Here is a 20,769-nt window from a genome sequence, read left to right as displayed (position 1 = left end):
GGTTCGTTTCCTTTGGCAACTGCTAATCTGAATTTTGATTGCTTGTTATGCCATTAGTGTTCTCAAAATTAACCAATTCTCTATCATGGTTACAACTTCTGCAACTTGGTTCCTCTTTATTCCTATAATTTTATCGTTATGCCTCATAACATTAGGTGCAACAGTGGTACAAGACCTTAAAAACTTACACCAACCTCCAAATTTTAACACAACAATCGTGTCCAACTGTCTCAAGAACCCATCTCTTAGGTACTGCAATTCCAATCCCATGGACCTTGATGAAATATTCAAATTCAGTATTGTTGCTAGCCATCTATGCAATGAATCAAAGAACCCAAATTGTGTGGAGTCATTCCCCAAAATTGATCTTAGAAACCGCCCAAATATTGCAACTCTTTATTTATCCTTTGGTTTCTTTTGGAAGTATTGCCCCTTGAGCATTTTGTCCATTGATTTGTCCAACAATTCTATGAAGGGTAGTTTTCCAATTGATGTTCTCTATTGCACCCAAATCCATTCTCTTGATTTAAGTGTCAATGAATTTTCTGGTCACATTCCAATTCAGAGTTTCTCTCCCCTAACCAACCTCTCTTTTCTGAACCTCTCTTATAATTGTTTTTCAGAGAGTAAATTGTCTGATTCGCAATTCTTCAAAAGGTTTAACTCTTCTAGTTTTCTTCATTCTGGTGCTCTCTTGGATCACAAAAGGTTTACATTAAATGCTGTTATTCTATTAATTGGCTTTCCCATCCTTGTCATGTTGATGGTAATTTGTTTGGGATGGATTTGTTTCCAAAGACCAGATTTTCTACCAAGTAAACTTCAAAGAAGTAAGATGTTTACACCAGCAATTCTAAAGGCAGCAACTGATGGTTTTTCAAATAAGAATTTGGTGGGGAAGAGTGATGTTGTTCACATCTACAAAGGGATCTTGAGAGATGGTACTGAAGTGAAAATTGAGATCTACTTGGATGATATATCAATGGATAGTTATCATAAATTTGTTAAAGAATGCAAGGTTCTGTCTAATTTAAATCACAAGAATCTTGTACGAGTTCTGGGGTGGTGTAGGAGCAGAAAATTCAGGGCTATTATTACAGAATGGACAAAAGAAGAAAATGTTGAAATGTGGTTATCAGGGTCAGCTTCACCTTGGAATCATAGACTAAAAGTGATAAAAGGGATTATAGAATGCATGTGTTATCTACTGGAGGAATGGCCTGAAATTGACTATGACCTCAACATAAGTACTGTTTTATTGTCTGACAATATGGAACCACTAATTTCGAGGTTCAAAATTGGAGATCAGAACAACAATCGTAGAAGTAAGAATAATAGACAATTAGCATACATAATTACGATTTCTTCCTTTTATATTTTCCTGTTTTATGGCTTATTTGGTAATTGGTATTTTTCTTTTTCTTTTTTTGTAGAGATATTCAAGTTTGGAGTATTCATTCTAGAGATGATACTAAACAGAAAGATTCAAGAGGAGTTTGATGTAGGTGATTCTGGATTTATTAGGTACATGAGAACCCTTAGTCCAATAGACTTGCAGCAGATTATTGATGAGACAATGGAAGTAACTGAAACATCTTTGCATCAAGTTAAACAGGTTCTATCCCTAGGATTAATGTGCATAGACCAATCAAACAATGAGCAGCCAAGCTTGGCCCTGATATTTAAGACTATAGCAAGAGCTTACAAGACCAGCTTTGTTTTGCCATCTGCAAATCATAGACTATTTCATGGAGATAGATTTAAGGGATCTAGATAAGACAGCAATTCAGTGGATATTTTCTTACAACTAGTGCTATCTTCTGATTTTTTATTTGATTATACTTTATTCACTGTTAAAGTATAATCTTGTGTTATAATTGCATCTAGTTTTCAACTGTTAGCTAAACTTGTAACTTAAATATTTGTTGTGTTCATGAACTCTAAGGTATAATATGTTGTAAGACATCACTGATTCAGTGTGCAAGCCCTATCTTACCTTGTTCGTGGAATGGGCAATCATATCCATCGTTTTTTAACTTTTGCACCGAAAGATGATCCATCATAAATTTACATGTTATTTTATTTATATCATTCTTACACCAAAGCATTTTGAATGATAAAAAAATGCATTCCAATACATAATCTCCCATTAAATTTTAAAATAAAAAGGGTAAATTAAATTAGCACATTGATGGACGAATCTCAAATTTCATAAACTATAGTTTTTCGTGGTTTGTTGTGTTGTGAATTCACTCAACTTAGCATCTCTCTCGGATGAAATACTACATTTTTACACTTTGAAGCTTGGTCATGTAAGATTGTTCATACACAATCTCTATCTTTCGAAATATTTACTCATAAATTTTCTCCTTGAAATTCAAAATTCAAATTATCAAAATATATATATCTGTACCGAAAAACAAAAGTGATGTTTAAAGTTATCAAATTATTTTTTGAATAAATTTTGAAAATAAATACTTGAAATAAAAAAAATATGCATTTAATTTTAAAAAATCGAAGTTAAAAAAATGTATCTTGTTGTCAAGGAAATTAGAGTAGATATTCAGTAAACATGCAAGACCATGACACAATGTGACATAATATCTTATCTCCATTTAAAGATTAATAAAAGACACGAGGTTAAAAAATGCATATGTTGCTTCTACCAAATGAGATTGAATCAATACAATAAAATATTTTATTTCTTTTCATCTTTATTATGGGTGTTGTTAATGACTATATTTATGTTAATGAACTAATAAATACTTTTTTTTTTTATGAAAACTACGTTAAAAAACATTAATAATTAAAAAAATGCATTAAAACTTGTTACATCACGACGATAAAAATAGCAGCGCAAGTCTAACAATGGGATAGAGGCTTAGTTATATTTTCAAAATGAAGAGGTAAACATTAATTTTAATAAGAACAAGGAACTACAATTTTAAGAAGATTATCCTTCAAGAACCATAACAATGGATTTTATTATCATATGCACCCTATGTACAACAAACACTTCACATTAGCATTTTCGTTAATATTAATTGAAGTTAGTTGATATAGAAATTAAAATGATAAACAAATAAAAAATTTAAAGAAACTTTAAGAGTAATTTTATTTATTAATAAATTTTGACTTATTAAAAATTACGTTAAATATATATTAATAATAGTTTTAATTTAAAAAAAATTAAATAATTTTTAGAACAATTATTAATATTTATTTATTTCGGTGAAGAACAGTGCAGCAAACCCTGATTATGTTGTGTTGTTGGATTTCTTCTTATTTCATTTTGAGCCCTCGGGGAAACCGTGCTTCTGCTTCGCACTCTCCTTCTTTCTCTTTCCCCCGGAGCCGGATAATAAGGTGCATGGACGCCGCCGGCTTAGATTCCGATGGCCGGGAATTCAAAAGCGCCGAGGATATGTGGAGGGAACAGACGGGTGACTCTAACAAGAAGACTCAGTGGTATCGTGACGGCGTCTCCTACTGGGAGGTACCTTTCTCTCTCTTCCTCCCAAACTATCTTCATTATATTTGCAAAGTGAAATTCGGTTAGCTTTTGCTTATTCCTTTTTTATGGGTTTCCGATGCTGAAGTGAAAGCTTACTAATCGTTAATGTGAAAAGACTAGTGTGTGCTTGTAGTGACACCCTTTATTTCTGAGGTTGGTTACTTTCAGGTTGCAATTGAGAAGTTGTTGTAAAGCTTTATTTTTCATTGTTTGTAAGAGCAGGGTGTGAAGGCAACTATGGATGGGGTATTAGGAGGGTTTGCAACTGTGAATGAGCCAGATATAAGTTGCAGTGAGGAGTTCTTGAAGATTCTCTTATCTGAACGTTTTTCTGCTGATGTCAGAGACCAACCACTTGTTGCTCTTGGTACTCACTCTTTGCCTCTTTGTTCATTGCCCCCACTTGTGAGAAACAATGTGGTTCTTATTGATATTGTTTCATATATTTTTAATGAGATTTTGGCCTTTGAATACTTATTTTTTATCCATGGAAGATCTAATTAGCAGGCTCTTGAATTTCAGATTGTGGTTCTGGCATTGGCAGAGTCACCAAAAATCTGTTGATAAGATACTTCAATGAGGTTTGTCTGATTTACCTTCCTTACTTATATTTTCTCTGAGCCAATCTGCTGGCTAAGCCATTCACCAAGCATCTCATGTTCTTTTAGTTTTCATCAACTGATGCTTATTTCAAGTAATTGTTTATTGGTGATACAATTCTAATGAAAAGTTGGTGAAGCATCTTTTGTCAGTTTTAATGTCTACAATACCAAGAATATTTGGTTACTTTTTCTTGTCTGTTATTATGCTGGCATGTGTGGGAGAGAGGCGTAGTGGGATAATGATGCCGTACTGTTCTTTTTTATTTAATTTGATGTTAGTTTAAACAGAAATATAACGAATGTTATGAGCAAATTGTTTTCAAGTGCTGGATTGAATCTGTTTTCAACCCTATCATTGCACTTTGGCAGCCCTACTCTTGTTATAGTTTAAGTCATTAAATTAATGAATTCCCTAGTTTATAGTTCAAGCAGCTAGTATATTTCAATTTTCTAGCTATTTATTTCAAAACCACATTTGTGAGAGGCCTCTTTTTCTGTATATTTAAAGTCTACTGCTGGGTATATGCTTACTCTGCTTGGTTTGGTACCAAATACATTCACGGAGTGGGATCAACCCCACCTAACATGTGTATCAATCCAGGCTTAGCAGCTTCCAGGACATCACGCAATTATCCTATTCAAAGGGTAGGGAAGGAGGGACTAGTATAGCATTAGCATGTAATCTAAAACAAGATGTTGTAATGTTCAACGTGGCCTGAGTTATGTGGGTTTGGGTTGAGCTTATATGGATTTGCGTCATAAATGGAAGATAACCTAACTTATGAACAAGTCATGTTAACCTGTTAGGTCAAGCCATACCACTAATCAGGCTGTCTTCAGGTTGAGCATTTTAGTGCCACGGCTTTGTTCTAATCGTGGAGATATGCTAACTAACTGTAAAAATTCACATCAAATATCTAAGAGGTGCATTTTAAGTCCTAGCTTTTACGTTATATAACATGAATAACTACCTTCTTTGGTTGATTCTTATTGCCAATGTCTGCATCTCTTTCATAATTCATTTTTACTTTGATTCTTTCATTTCATCTAAAAAAATTTCTTACTTATGACTTGTTAGAGATGCAGTCTAGCTTTTATTTATTTTGTTATGATCAATGTCCCCCTTGCATGTATTTGCCTCTCTTACATTTGCCTATATTGTTTTAAGACAATCTGGAACTATTTCATGCTTGATATTCTAGAAATATTAAGTTAATTAATTACCTTTTATTTTCTCTTGTATGTTCTTAAATTCAGGTTGATCTTCTTGAGCCAGTATCACATTTCTTAGAGACTGCACGTGAAACTTTGGCCCCCGGATGCGATACAAATTCAGATATGAACAAAGCAGTTAATTTTTATTGTGTGCCTCTTCAGGTGTGTGTACTTCACCTTCTTGTAAATTATTGCATTTCATTTGGTTAGATGACTGAGATGATATAGGATGTGAATGGAGTGTGGTGTTCACATTCAAACATGTTACCTCCCTGACTTATATTCCCCATAGAATATGAGTAAATAAGAATAAAATTGGTAATTGTGAATGCTATTTAAGCATCAACAGCTAACATAACATGTTGGAGAGATTACCATTTTCTGATTGATTGTACAATCTAACCTATTTACAATTTACATGTGTCTTATACTTATTGAAATAATTAAGACACTGGCCATATTAAATTAAACAAATAAAAAAACAAAACAGATAGTTTGCACAAAATCCAATGAACAAAACAGGTGATTATTGGATATTTGGCTAGTTTTTTTTTTTTTTGCCTGTTATTCTCTCAGTTCCCCCTCCCCCAATAGAAAAAAAAATAAAAAGAAACTCATTATGATGAAGATAGATGATTCAAAGAGATTGAAGGATAAGAAATTCAAGGGTACAAACAAACCAAAAAGAAAAATATCAATAAAGCAAAGCTATCCATCCAATCTCAGCATTTCTGTAGGAGAAAGTCCTTTTAAAAGTCCATGGGCTTTACACCAAGAAGAAGCCAAATGCCTAATCTCAGCCCAAAGGAGTTGATCTAGTCATTGGTAATGTTATTGAGAACCTTTTGCTTTCCTTGTTTTAGGATTTTACACCCAATACTGGAAGATATGATGTAATATGGGTTCAATGGTGTATTGGTCATCTTACAGATGAAGATTTTGTTTCATTTTTCAATAGAGCAAAGGTAAGTCATCCTATCTTTGATTAATATTCTCTGCAAATCAGTGTATTTATTAATTGTGAGTCAAGAAATACATTTGGAAAAAGTACCTTTGGATAACGGAAGGTTGCAGAATTAAGTATTTTCTTAAGGCTTTGGATTTATTCAATTCTTTAGAATTAAAAGGATGTGCAATTGCATGGTTGATGAAGTGATCTAGTACTCTAGTTTATTGCTTATTTCTGCTCACCTATGATCAAATTGTTATTTTTGGTTCACATTTGCCTTGTATGTTATTTGTCTTGGTAATTGCGAATTTTCAAGTCTTGAATTATTGCAGTGAATGAGATTAGAGAATAAGAAATTAGTCACCATTTCTAAAATTATGTATAGTGCATGCAGCGATTCATTATGAAGGAATGTTTCTCTTTCTATACTACCAAAAATTTGTCTCCTACTCACTAAATGTTTAACTGAATTTGATCATAGGAGAAAGTGTACTGCTTATTTACTTATTGGCTATGCAGAAATATTTGATAATATGTAATTCTGTATGTAATTTGCCTTATCACTATTAAGGTTTGATGATTTGTTGCTTTCATTGGTATACGTTGTTCATTATATTTGTGAGCTTGTGCTGGATCCAATCTATCATGTGTCTCAATTGATTGTTGAAGTCAATAATTTCTCTCTTTTATTTCTTTTGTTGGGTAATTCACATTAGCATGCATAGTTTTCATGCCATTATTGTTGTCTCTAATTTGAATTAATGTTATAAAAAATTATATTCATCTTCTACTCATGGTGTTGACATATAGATTAACATGACTATAGGTTGGTCTCAAACCAGGTGGATTGTTTGTCCTGAAGGAGAATATTGCCAGATCTGGTACTTTTCTCTCTGTTGCATTTCTGTCGTTACAGTCATACTGAATGATTTATTTGCTGCATTTCTATTAAAGTCATAAAATTGGCTCGGGCAGCTTTTCTGAAATATATATCAAACTTAACTGTATTTATAGTCTTCGGTTGTACATGCCTCTGCTCTGATGGTTCCCTAGACATGGAGAGTGCTGAGCAGAGCTCTGAAGAATAACATTTTGATAGATGGGAGTTGGAGAAACAATTTCGAGTTTATAAATTGATGTTTTTGGACAACACTACAAATAAACTTCCTTGGGGTGTGACTAGTTAAAGAGAAACCAGTCATTGAGAACTAATCATGTTAGTGTATTCGATTTTAATTGAATTGTGGGGAATAATCCTCTTTTAATGCCCTTAGTAAGCTTTGGATCATTGGCTGTTTTGAACACACAATTAGTTAATTCTAATTCACATTAAAACGTTTTTTTCTACCTGTTTCAAGCGGAGTAGTAAAGCCCATATTATATTGTTCTTTCCTCTCTTTCTAAAGCGCTCATTTGTAAAAGGCTTAAAATTTAGTAAGCTTGAGGTCAAAGCACAATGTTATAATATGTAGAGGGTATCTCATAATATCATGATTATATCTTAGAACACTTTAGAGGATCTCCCAGGAAGTTTCCTTATTTCTTTATATTCCATGTATTGTTTCCTTATTTAATCGAGGTTAAGAATATGCTATTGGTATAAATAAACAAAGGTTAGTGCTTTATCTCTTGTATCACAAGTGAATACAAACATCAATATCGATATAATTCTATTATTCCATTTCATTCCTCTTGTAAACTCCCAAATATTGCCTTAAATGATGTAATTAATTATTTTCTGCAGTGCCAAAAAAAGAATGATATAATAAATTTAGTTTTCTTTGCTGTCATCAATTAATTAATCGGTGCATCTTTCGGTTTAAGTGGAGGTTTAATTCATGGTTTTGGATCTTTGTTTTGTTGCTTTGCTCCTTGCAGGATTTGTGCTTGATAATGAAGACCGAAGCGTTACAAGATCTGATTCATACTTCAAAGAACTATTTTCTCGCTGTGGATTGCACACTTACAAATCAAAGGTAAGTAACTGTTTTTTCATATCAAAGACTAAATTGCCGACAAAGGTTCATCTGGCTTCAGGAACAAGCATGTACCCAGAGGTCCCATGCTAAATACTAGGATTCTTTGTGATACTATTTTCAATTTAAGTAGTTTACTACTATAATCAACAACCTTTTCGAATTTTTTATTGCGTCTTCCCTCCTGCTGCAAGGTAATTAAACATACAAATCTAAACCAAATTACTTTTCCTATATCCTTTGAAGGAGAATGAGAACATAGGGCAAATTACACACTTTTCAAAGTGTAACAAAATTTTACTCTACACAAGTCTCTTTTATTCATGAATCAAGGAAGGTTAAAGTAAAGTAGTATAAAAAAGGAGGGGGGGGGGGGGGGGGGAGAATATTGAGCTAAAAGTTCAATTTTTACCATAGGATACCTTTGATGTCCTGTCAATTCAGATACTTATTTTTGTTGTCAGAAGAAAATCTATGATGGTCCCTCATATCATTATTGGGACTCTCTTCTATCTTTATAAGTGCTTATTTTCAATCATGTTATTTAAGCTGCTGTTTTGTTCGATCAGGATCAAAAAGGATTCCCCGAGGGATTATTCGCTGTCAAAATATATGCGTTAACTACCGACGCTTCAAAGAAGGCTCCCCGTGCTAAATCTAAAGCACGAGCTAATAGACCTAAACTCATCAAGTGATCAATTTTTCTTGTGATTCTGAATATTCGTCTCAAGCCTTTATTTTTTTATAGTATTGGGAGATTCATGTTGTATTATAATCTTAGAATAGGTTTTAATTTATCTAAGTCATAATTTTTCTATGCCATTAATCGGCTTGCATGCGTGTGAAATGCAATTTTCCGTTATCGAAATGTGAATTTTTGTTGTTTTAATATGGAGTTGTGGATGAATCCTGTTCAGGAAACATTTTGAGTGTTTAGAAGATAATATAAAATTATAAGCATTTATGAACTCGAAACTATCACTCTTTTGGGAATTGGTGATGTTTTTATTTAAATTTTTAAAAATTAAGTGACAAAAATCTGTGATTATATTATTAAAATAAGGTGAATCAAATATGTAATTAATTACTCTCTTAACGGATTAATATGCAGTACGAATACAGAAGCATACACCTGATGGCCTTCTAAATACAGTAGAGAGGGGATGCATAGCTTTTTCTACAGTTAGACGAGAATATATCAATCTCATGCATATAATATGCCACTTAAATTACTTTATACGCCAATTATGACATGTAAATTTGTAGTCAACTTGTATTATTTGCTTTGTAAATTAATATTTCGTTTATTAATTGAACAAATTATGCATAGTGTCGTAAGGTTTTCTTAACTTGTATAATACAATCGTGGTAATATTAATTAATATTTTTTAATATATTATTGTTTTGAGAAAGAGATAACATTGATCACTATTTTTAATTAATAAAAAAGATATTTTTTAAAAAACAAATTATTTAGTCTCCGTTTTAAGATAACTAAACGGTTCAGTCACGCAAAATTTTATATTTAAGTACAAAATATACAGTACAGTTACAGCACTAAATTCGGATTCTAAATTAAGAGTATACCTGAAAATTTATTAAAAAATTCGACTCTTGACATATTAATTATATTAATCTATATAAAAACATTAAACTATATAGAAATGACGTATGTAACAGTACTTTTTTAACGTAAAACATATATTTCTACATGTTTAATTTTATAATATCAATTTTATGTCTACATATAAAGGACAATTTTTTTTGTCATCTATTTGTTCGTTTAAAAATTTACGATTATATTAATTATTATCTTTTTAATTGTCTTTTTCTTTACCTAATTATTTAATACTTATACTGTACACGCTTATTTTATATTATACTATTTGTAATTATATCCATTTTATTAAATGGTTTATTTAAGTGATATAAAAAATTAATTTCATAATACACTTCAAGAAGCTACGAAGCTTAGGTGCGTTTCCAAATGGGTAATTGGCACACGTAGTCTGATTGAACTCTTTTATCACATTAACAACCACCTTTTTAATTAGTTTTACGTTCTCTGATTGAATTTTTGTCTTTCGTATCTTTACGCATAACCGGATATGTCGTGTTTTTCATCACTTCATATAATTGGGGGAAAAAAAAACAATTTCAACCGAGTCATGCAAGGAAGTGAGTTCATAAAATAATATGTAGAGTCACTGGTTTTATGTGTTTGAATTTAGGCATCACACGTTATAGACTAACACGACCCAAAGCTGGATGAGATTAAGAGATAGACATGCATCACATTAGCACACGTATTATTATTGAGATTAAGACAGGTCCTACATGGATTAATTGCAACATAAAACCACGTGTGATTTGAAAGAGAAACACTTTGTCCACAGTGCAAAGACTAAGCTTTGCAAGGAGGAAGAGGAGAGCCACACAAGCACTTGTTATGAGCATAGGAAGAGGCATCAAATCTTTTCATGTTACCACCCTGTGGAATCTCACCACACAGATTGTTGTAACTCACGTTCAACGCGTGCAAATACTTGAGCGCCGTAAGACCCTGAGGTAGCGTCCCATAAATACGATTGTTCCTCAGATCCAAACCCTCCAAGTTCTTAGACAACCCCACTTTCCCCAAATCAAAAGACAACGAGTTCTTCGCCAATCTTATCTTCTGCGTGTTCTTCCCCGACCCAAAAAACACCGACGCGTCACCCTCCAGCATGTTCCGTGACAAGTCCACAAACGCCAGATTCAACTTCGCCAGCGTCGCCGGAATCTTCCCGGAGAGTTGGTTGCGGGAGATCGACATCGACGTGAAAAGATTCGAGAACGAACCGTACGAGTCGGGGATGGGGCCGGAGAGGCGGTTGCCGTCGAAGGTGATGCCGACGAGTCTGGGGAGTGTGGAGATGGACTCAGGGAGGTTCCCAGAGAGGCTGTTATAAGAAAAATCAAGTGTAACGATGGATTTGATTTGGGAGAAAAATTCGGGTATGTTGCCGGAGACATTGGTGTGGGTGATATAGATATAATTGAGTTTGCTGAGTTTAGCAATGGCGGGAGGGATGGGACCCACGAGGTTGGGAATGCCAGAGATGGAGAGAAAGTCGATGTAAGGGAGGTTACCGATGGAAGGAGGAATGGGGTAAGGTTTGGCGAGGTTAAGGTTGGAGAGGTCGAGGTAGTTGACACGGTATGTTTGGTGGTCGGTGTCGCAGAGGACACCTTGCCAGGTTCGGTTGCAGCAATCGGTGGTTGGGAGCCAGGAAGAGAGGGAGGTTGGGTTGCCCAGTTCCTTTTTGAATTGGAGGAGAGCTTCCTTGTCTTGTGGGTTGCAGATTTCGGAGAGTGCAGTGGTGAGGAAGAGACATGTTGTTAGGCATAGGAGGGTTCTTGAGAATGAAGATGACATGGTTGCCATGTTGTGCTGAGATTTTATTTTATGGATGGTGTTCGTTTATATAGCCAATGCATTGGATAATATTGGTGCATAAAAAATTATATTAAATTAATTTTTCTAGTATTGCATAAAAATTTATTTTTTAAATAGACAGCTCATTGTTGCTATATTTTATTTTGTTAGTGTCAATGGTCATAAGAGTACAAAGAAAAATGTCAATAGTCATAAAGGTCATGCTTGTACGCGCCCTCAATGAGTTTGGATTATGACAAAATTTATATATACGTTTTTAAGATTTTTTTTATATTTTTAGTTAATATTAAAATTTTAATTTAATTGAAAATATCAGTACAAATATTTAAGAATTTATAGTTAAAATTTGTCTTTAGATATACGTTCAATTTTTCTTATATATATTATGTCTTTTTTATAAGAGCTGTATTTATGTTTACCCAAAAAAAGACAACTTTATTCTGAGCAATCAAAGCTTTATATTTGAGTAATTTTTAATAAAATTTAAATCGTACTTTATTTTTCTGTAAAAAAGACAATTTTTTAAGAAATTTATATTACTAAATCTTATGACATGCACTTTCTCAGTTTTATTTAATTTTTTAAGTAAAAATCTATTTAATTAATAAAATATTGTAGTTCATTTTAAATTAGTTTGAGAATAATATTTAATTCGAATAAACAAAGCTCAATTTTCTGCAATTTGAATTAGACTGATTATTTGGTTTTTATTTTATTTTTAAGAAATAATATTTTATTACTTATCAAAAAATACAATTTTATTAATTATAGTATAAATAGTTCATTAAAAAAATGTTATTAGAAATTATTTAGAATAATATAGACGTGTATTTTAAATTATTTTAGTTGACACCAGTATTGTAATATTATAAAAATTATTTGAGATGGTTTGAGATACTTTATCAGCTTAACACATGGTGTATTGTAAGTTAAAATTTATTTAAAGATAAAATAAAAATATATAAAGCTTATTATTCCTTATTCTTCAGTTCAGTTTTGTTTCTTTAAAGATCTTAACAAAAACTTCAAACTCCTGTTATAATTTGATACATAGCTAAGATTTGGTGAATTGGTTTCTTTAATATTTGAAAATGATTGAATTTGAACTTCGATAGCCCCAAATATTTGTCCAAGTTGCTCCTTTCAGCCAGAGGGTTAAATTAAGGAATTATAAGTTTTAAATAATAAGTTATATATATATATATATATATTAATATTATCTTTAAGGAAATTTTAACTTATAATACAACAAAATAACAAAAGAAAAGTACATTTTCTCCTTTGTCGAGAAACAACTTACTTTACTTTATTGGCTCAAATGTGTGTGACACAAAGCCACGTTATAAGAGACACCTATGAGTTCTACTGCAGCATGTCATGAAAGGCTCTTTTTAATATTTATACAATCATCCATCCACTTTTCTATAATAAAAAAAGAGAAACAAAGTAATTCAAATATTTTATTTCCTTTTTAATCGTAAAGTTTTAATATAAAAATTGCTACGGTGTTAAAATACCATTGCTTTCTTCCTTTTTTATCCCCCAAAAAGAATTAGAATAGTATAAAAATTGAGGTGAAGTTAAAATATCATTATCCTTCAAAGATTAGGCAAAACGCATCTGTGGGTAAGGATTGACATTATATATAGTGTGCCGATCTCCTATACAAAATGATTTTTTTAATAAATTTTTATAGATATATTAGAAATTTATAAAAAAATTAAAATTTTATATGCGATGATAACAAAATAAAACAACAGTTTTTATTTCTAAAATTTAAAATAAATTAAAAAAATATTATAACGAGACATATAATTAAATTTATAATATTAAAATGCTAATGCAATATTCTCTTCTAATGAAGAACTCAATTCTAGAAACCCTAGCCTCAATCACAAATAACGACAAAGAGTGATTAAGAAAGCCCCCTTCTATATCAACGTCTCCTTGATGGTCATCACTTGCATCTCATCTTTCCTTTGACTTCTTGCTTTATGTTCAACTGTTGGCCATGCTTCCATCTTCTTTTTAAATATAACAAGGTTAAAGAAGTTTTCTTAATAAGATAGAAAAAAATTCAAAATTGATAAACCTAAATACTATATTCAAAAAATGTTATAAATTATTAAAATATTTTTTTTATTAAATACTTTAGTTTAGTCAAACAAACCCTAAATTAAGTTATTAGCAAGTTATAAACAAACTCACATGCCTTCTTACCAATGATGCTTGGTATATAAAGAGTTTATCCTTTTCAGTGAGGACGTGCCTAATTTGCCATATCTCTTCCAACACTAGATATTATTTCTTCAGAACTTTTCACATTATGTTTGAGGGTTTGAAAAAAAAAAAAATATTAACCATAACTTTTTAGGATTACTTTTAAGTAATTAAAAGGAATAACTTTTTTAAAAAATTATTTATTATGTTAAAAATATATAGTATAGTACTAAATATTATTTTTGAACAAAAATTTATCATTTTTAAGTATTTAAGATCTGCTTAAAATGAATAAAAAAAAAACATTCTTAAAGGTTTCGCAGAAAATGTATTTCAGCCATACCACTAGGGTTCCATTAGAAGATCCCGATTTTAGGTCTTTTGACTTGAATTTTGGACATTGAACACAGTGGTGCAAGAGCTGTTGGCAACTACCCCAACTGGATCCTTGTCGGCGGAGAGGTCTCAATATAGGATTAGAAAATTTTCCTGTAATTCATTAGTTTAGTCTCTTAAATTATAGATTATTAATTTAATTATTAAAATTATGAAAAAGTGAGTCTTTGAAATTATTAAAAATCAATTATCATAATATCTTAAATTATAAAATTAAGTATTTTAGTTTTTAAAACTATAAAATCAATATATTAAAATATTAAAATTGATTATTTTAGTTCCTAAAATTATAAAATCAGTTATTTTAATTTCTAAAAATATAAATCACACATTTTAATTATTGAAATTATATATATATATATATATATATATATATATTAATTTAGTCCTTAAATTATAAGAAATCTTTAGTTATTGTAATCATTGTAGTCAAACTTCAGCTCAGTTTTTAAAATTATAGATATTATTTAATTAAGTTGTTGAAATTATGAAATATAACAGTGCATGAGAGCATGTGGATGGTCTAGCACCAAAGAGCCTCCGCGTGATAAAAAAGAACCCATGGCCGTAGAGAATGACTTGTAACCATGGAGGGGCTGCCCTATTAATTAGAGGCCAAACAAATTTTTTATACGGTGCAAAATAAATTTATTATAAATTTTATAAACCTTCTAATTGGTTTTAAAATGGGTTACAAGCTATTGATCTCTGTTTTCATCTTTCAGTAAATTTCAAGGCTAGTTTCTTTATCATTTTTTTTTTCATTTAAGAAAAGGAAGTTTGGTCTTCAAGCCGGCTTGGATTCATCTTATTAATAAAAATACATATTTTTAAAAAATTAATAAATGTTTTTAGTTAAATGTTAAATTTTTTGAAGGGTCATGCTAATACTTTTATGATATTAGTTAAATAATTACAACTAATTTTTTATTGAAAATAACTTTAGAATGTATTATAAATTATAAAAAAAATAAATAATTTTTTTTAATTTCTTAACTAGGAAAGTAGTTAGAATTTTTCGTTTTTTTAACTGTGGCAGTTCCAATGGCACAGTCTAAAGGCACCAATGTTTTGTTCATACACGTAAAAAGGAAAAAAAAATATCTCTTTTACAAAATAATGAAATACTATTTTGTCTATGAAAATGAATTACTATTTGACTTTTACTAAAAAAATAATTAAATATAATAGACTTAATTACACTTTTAGTTCTTATATTTTAATTTGTATTGAAGTTTTATATTAATTATAAAAGCAAACAAATAAAAAATTATAAAATTAAATGATCTTTATATATGAGCTAACTTTTCAGATTGATTGAGTTAGATAAAAATTCAAATGTAACTTTTACTTTTAATTTTTCTATTTTAATTTATGATTGATTTTTATTTTTTAATTCAATTATTCACAAATAGTTTTTATAATTTTTTAATTGTTAAAAATAAGTTTCTTGCTCTTAAATTTTATCTAACAATTAATCAAAATATTACAAAAATGTGATTTACAATCGATTTATATATATTCACTAAAAAAGTATACGAAATAAATAAATAAAAGTAATTTATTTTATTGGAAATGTGTTAATTTATTATTTTCATTTAAATATTATATAACATTTACTTATTAGTTTATAGAAATCAATAATATATTTTCCTTCCTATTATTTCTTTTGTCAATTATTGAACGTGGTTTTAATATGAAAAATTTGAAATTTACATAAGTTAAAATATAAAAAAAACAACTAAGCCAATATTAATATTTTAATTATATTGAACAATAAAATTGTCTCTTTATAAAACCGGGGGGACATTATAAATGTAGGGATTATCCACAGCCCACCGGGTGCCATACAAACTTGACCTTTATGACAATTTACATTACGGGAAGATGTTTTCTTCCATTTATTTGAATTAGAATGAATATGGATATTCATTTTAAATGGCACAATAATTACTATTGATAATTCATATAATCAACTCATACATATTTATTATTTAATTTTTAAATTAATATAATTATGTTATATTCCCTTGAATGGCACATGAGAGTACGGATTCACATACGTATGTGCCTCATCAGTGCCAATGGACGGAATAGAGCTAAGGGAACGTAAACATAATTGCGATTGTCAAGAAATAAGTTTTAATCAAAATATCCTTTGGGAATAATGGTTTGTAATTTAAGGAACACTCCATAAGAACTTTTTAACAAATATACGAACTGTTATTACATATTTAAAATAAAAAGATAAATATCATTGCGTGGCTCAAGATGTATTTTAATCGTTCTAATTTATATGGGTATGGAAGTTTTTACCTCCTTAGACGAATTGATTGCAGCAATAAAATAAGTAGCATCAATGAGCAGTCAGTGAAAGGTGAAATGTAATAATAGACGTAATCCACAGCCACAGGAGTAGCTATATAAATGTAACAATGTGCTAATGTTATGAAGCTGGGGGTCCTATGTCTGTATCCACTATATATATTCTTTCTTATTTATCTATATCTAAAAAGAGAAAAATATGTGATAACCAAAAACTTTAAATATTTATCTACTTACCTGTTTATTTAAATATTTAAAATAACATTAATTATTATTATTTTAATCTAATTTTAAATGTTTTAAATACTTATCCTATATGAGAGAAATAACAATAAAGGTCATATTAAAAAATTAATAATAATTTTAATCTAAATAAAAAAATTAATTATATTTTTAAATTTCTCTATTATTCAGTATATTAATAAAAGGAAACAAAAGGTGTAAATGTTGGAAGAGAATGAGAGAAAGTAACATGAAAGCTAAAAAGATACAAACACAACTTCTAAAATTGAAACTGAATAGTTAGAATTAATAAGCGTTCGAATCAAACGGAACAGAAACACAGGTCAAAAGCCAATTATTGGCAATAAAACCATGCACGTGAGACCTGGCAGAAGCGAAGAGCGAAATTGTTCAGTCTTTGCACAAAATTGTAAGATAAGAGATTAGGCTCTGTGCTTGCAGCTAGGAAGCGGAGAGCCACACAAACACTTGTTATGAGCATAGCGAGACACATCAAATCCCTGCAAGCTTCCACCGCTTGGAATCTCACCACAAAGGCTATTGTAACTCACATTAAACTCTGTCAAAAACTTGAGCGCCATCAATCCTCCAGGGAGCCTCCCATAGATGCGATTGTTGTTCAAATTCAGCGTCCACAAGTTCGAAGGCAACCCCACTTTTTCAATATCAAAAGCCAGCGAGTTGCTGGACAGCGTTATCTCATTGGTCCTTTTGTTAGAACCAAAAAGCATGGAAGCATCGCCTTGTAGCATGTTCCAAGAGAAGTCAACAGTGAGAAGGTTCAATCTCCCCAAGGACGCAGGGATTGTCCCAGAAAGTTTGTTACGCGAGAGCGTGAGATAGCTCATTTGGTTGGAAAAGTAGCCAAAGGAGTGAGGGATTGAGCCGGTGAGGGTGTTGCCGTCGAAACTGATTCTTTGGAGGTTCCTAAGGCCAGAGAAAAAGGAGGGGATTTGGCCAGAGAGTTTGTTGTAGGAGAGGTTGATGTAAACAAGGGTCTTTAACTGGGACAAAAAGTGGGGTAATTCGCCGTACACGTTGGTTTGGGAGATGGTGAGGAACTGAAGCTTTGGGAGCTTGGAGATGGCTAGGGGGATTGGACCACTGAGGTTACTGATTTGGTTGAGTTCGAGAATGTCGAGGTAAGGAAGGTCACCAATGGAGGAAGGAATGGGAAAGGGTTGGGACAGGTTGAGGTCGGAGAGGCTAAGGAAGTCCACACGGTGGTTGTTTTTGGGGTCGCACGCCACGCCGTACCAGATGCCGCAGCAGTCCGTTTGTTGGTCCCATGTTTGGAGCGTGATTGGGTCTCCCAGTTCTTTCTTGATTCGGAGGAGTGCTTTCTTGTCTTGCGGGTTGCATCTTTCTGAGAGTGCAGAAGCTTGAATGATGAAGTAGAGCATTATAAATAGGTAGCATATGCGGAACATGGTGATGGTATTGGTGGGAGTGGGATTTGATTTGGGTTTGTAGTTGAGGAGGTGTGGAGAATGGAAGGATAAGTGGTTGTCTTTATAAGTCAGGGATATGTATTTTGATTTTAAAAAAATGTTGCATGATTAGTGAATCATAGTTTGAATGATACAATACCATGTCTATTGGCTTGAAAACTGCTAGTTTATATATATTACTGTGAATTGACCAGGTCTTAGTTCTTATTTATGAATATATAATAAAATGTAATATTTTAATCTATATATATTGTACACTACTTGCAGGTTTTTTTTGCCTTTTTAGAGTTAATTTTAAAATAAAATACCAAAATAAGGCTTCATGTAAACATATTCCCGATCTGGGGTGGGCGAGTGACGTGGCAAGAGAGTCGTTCACAATAGGGACGACACATATGATGACGTGGCAAACTGTGAGAGTGTCGTCCCACCAGTAGCCGACACTCATATGACAGTGTCGTCCCATTATTAGACGACACTCATGAGATATTGACACGTGTCGCTTAATAAAGTTGTGTCGTCTATTTTTGGACGGTTTTAGTAGCATCTATAACAAAGACGACTCTAGTGCCGGCCCATGATACCCGATTTTAATGTGACCAATGGATAAAAATTTTGATATATTCTTTTATCCAACTTCAAATGTGTATAAATATGAACCTTTCACATTTTAACCGTGAAACTGAAGAACGAATAAGCTGCTGGAGAAGAAATTGTAACTAGATAGGCTGGAGAAGAAATTACAAGAAGAGCAATAATAAGGTTAAATTTTTTTAAGTATTATAAATATATAATTTTGTTTATTGGCTATTAAGAATTTATATTTTGAATAATAATATTTATTTTATATTTGGATAATATTTTAAGTGTTAATGTAGTAATATAAATTTTTTAAGTATTAAAAAAAATTTAAATATTTGTAATTACAAATTAATTTTTAAATATAATTTTATTATATTATAAATTTGGCTTATTTGTAATGCAAGATGAATGAAATTGTTGTTATATTATATTCAAATAGTAGAATATATGAAGGAAATGAGGATATAATTTTTGAAGGAGAAAAAAAAATGATTAAGATAGAACGTGACATCATTGAGCGACACGTGTCAACATCTCATGAGTGTCGTCTAATAATGGGACGACACTGTCATGAGTGTCGGCTACTGGTGAGACGACACTCTCACAGTTTGCCACGTCATCATATGTGTCGTCCCTGGTCTGGACGATTCTCTTGCCACGTCACACCCCAACTCCAGACTGGGAATATATTTACATGAAGCCCTGTTTTGGTAATTTTTTTTAAAATTTAACCCTAAAAGGGCAAAAAAGCCACTACTTGCTTGTGAAGTTTAGTCAACATGCATGCACCCTAATCTTCTTTCTTATCATACTCTTATTCCTTCCTTTCTTGTTTTTTTTTCCAAGGGAGAAGACTGATCCTGCGGGCCACGGTCAAGTTGTGGCGAATGGTGATGTTCAAATCTATCGAACTTTGACCCGAAAAATCTATCCATACCTTGAAAAGTAGGACAAGTCATATTTAATTCTATAGCATATTTTCATTATATATTAATATTAATAATAATAATAATAATTCATATAAAAGATTTATATTTTTTTTACGTTGGAATGATAAAAATATCATTTTTATAAGCCTCATTTACAAATCTAACAAACAAAGTGAACTAACATTTTTTTGCAAAAAATCTAACAAACACAAGAGAGAGACTCTATATATAAAAATCAAGTTATTATTTATAATCTTTAATTATAAAATGAAATATGAATTTTAACGTTAATTTTGATTATTGTTTGGTTTGTTTTATTTTTTCTCTTTATTTATAATATATATTATTCAATAATAAAACATTTTTGTTCTTTTTAGCTTGTAATTTCCTATACTGAATCCACAAAAGAGGTCCTATGTGCAGAAATGAAAGGGGGTCAGTGATTTTGGCTTAAGAAGACGATGCAACGGCAGCGACTTGGAGGAGGTTCGATCATACTCACGAGAAGCAGTGCTGTTTTAACACATAAAATAGGTGTTTACACTATATATTCAGTATTTTTTAGTGTTGAAATATTTTATATATAAGAGTTTAAATATTACTAATATAGTAAAAATTAATATAAAAAATATTTTAACAATAAAAACAGTGAGTGTATGGTATAGACACCCATTTTGGATCTTATAATAACATTTTTGTTTGGAATGTGGGTATCAAGTGACAACGGAAACTCTTGCTTCTCTCCCCTTTCTTTCTCTCTTTTATTTATGCAAATACAAGTGGTTTTTTTTTTTTTTTTAATTATTCTTATTTGATTGGTTGCTGGTTTGTATTTCTTATCCTAAGTTATTTGGGATTTTACTTTAGCATTTGCTTTGAATTGATTCATGTATTGCGTTCTTCTTATCTTTTATGCGAGAGAGAGAGA

General features: G+C 31.2%; 4 protein-coding genes across 4 annotated transcripts; 2 read left to right on the top strand and 2 right to left on the bottom strand.

Annotated features, from left to right (window-relative positions):
• Positions 1-85: 85 nt before the first annotated feature.
• Positions 86-1,777, top strand: LOC113859967 (putative cysteine-rich receptor-like protein kinase 35). The gene is made up of 2 exons (XM_027492613.1): positions 86-1,325; positions 1,434-1,777. Exons 1-2 carry the CDS (start codon positions 86-88, stop codon positions 1,775-1,777), a joined length of 1,584 nt encoding a protein of 527 aa, XP_027348414.1.
• Positions 1,778-3,249: 1,472 nt separating this feature from the next.
• On the top strand, positions 3,250-9,170 carry LOC113858961 (alpha N-terminal protein methyltransferase 1). Its single transcript, XM_027491774.1, has 8 exons — positions 3,250-3,496; positions 3,737-3,881; positions 4,037-4,095; positions 5,374-5,493; positions 6,195-6,296; positions 7,107-7,161; positions 8,159-8,256; positions 8,826-9,170. The coding sequence occupies exons 1-8, from the start codon at positions 3,260-3,262 to the stop codon at positions 8,949-8,951; spliced, it is 942 nt and encodes a 313-aa protein (XP_027347575.1). The 5' UTR covers positions 3,250-3,259; the 3' UTR covers positions 8,952-9,170.
• A 1,376-nt stretch (positions 9,171-10,546) lies between these two features.
• On the bottom strand, positions 10,547-11,689 carry LOC113858517 (polygalacturonase inhibitor 2-like). Its single transcript, XM_027491200.1, has one exon. It carries the CDS (start codon positions 11,681-11,683, stop codon positions 10,661-10,663), a length of 1,023 nt encoding a protein of 340 aa, XP_027347001.1. The 5' UTR covers positions 11,684-11,689; the 3' UTR covers positions 10,547-10,660.
• Positions 11,690-17,301: 5,612 nt separating this feature from the next.
• Positions 17,302-18,309, bottom strand: LOC113859965 (polygalacturonase inhibitor 3-like). The gene has a single exon (XM_027492612.1). It carries the CDS (start codon positions 18,307-18,309, stop codon positions 17,302-17,304), a length of 1,008 nt encoding a protein of 335 aa, XP_027348413.1.
• Between the last annotated feature and the right edge of the window lie 2,460 nt (positions 18,310-20,769).

This window comes from Abrus precatorius, unplaced genomic scaffold (assembly GCF_003935025.1).
Source record: "Abrus precatorius isolate BTA unplaced genomic scaffold, Abrus_2018 Scaffold2, whole genome shotgun sequence".
NCBI lineage: Eukaryota > Viridiplantae > Streptophyta > Magnoliopsida > Fabales > Fabaceae > Abrus > Abrus precatorius.
This window is presented reverse-complemented; position numbering and strand designations above follow the sequence as displayed.

Bases quoted from the DNA above. Each gene is read 5' to 3' on its own strand.
- LOC113858961 (XM_027491774.1), top strand. From the start codon at position 3,260: ATGTTGTGTTGTTGGATTTCTTCTTATTTCATTTTGAGCCCTCGGGGA. The intron at 4,096-5,373 runs GTTTGTCTGATT...TCTTAAATTCAG, and splicing joins TGATAAGATACTTCAATGAG to GTTGATCTTCTTGAGCCAGT. The intron at 7,162-8,158 runs GTACTTTTCTCT...TGCTCCTTGCAG, and splicing joins GGAGAATATTGCCAGATCTG to GATTTGTGCTTGATAATGAA.
- LOC113858517 (XM_027491200.1), bottom strand. From the start codon at position 11,683: ATGGCAACCATGTCATCTTCATTCTCAAGAACCCTCCTATGCCTAACA.
- LOC113859965 (XM_027492612.1), bottom strand. From the start codon at position 18,309: ATGTTCCGCATATGCTACCTATTTATAATGCTCTACTTCATCATTCAA.
- LOC113859967 (XM_027492613.1), top strand. From the start codon at position 86: ATGGTTACAACTTCTGCAACTTGGTTCCTCTTTATTCCTATAATTTTA. The intron at 1,326-1,433 runs GTAAGAATAATA...CTTTTTTTGTAG, and splicing joins TCAGAACAACAATCGTAGAA to AGATATTCAAGTTTGGAGTA.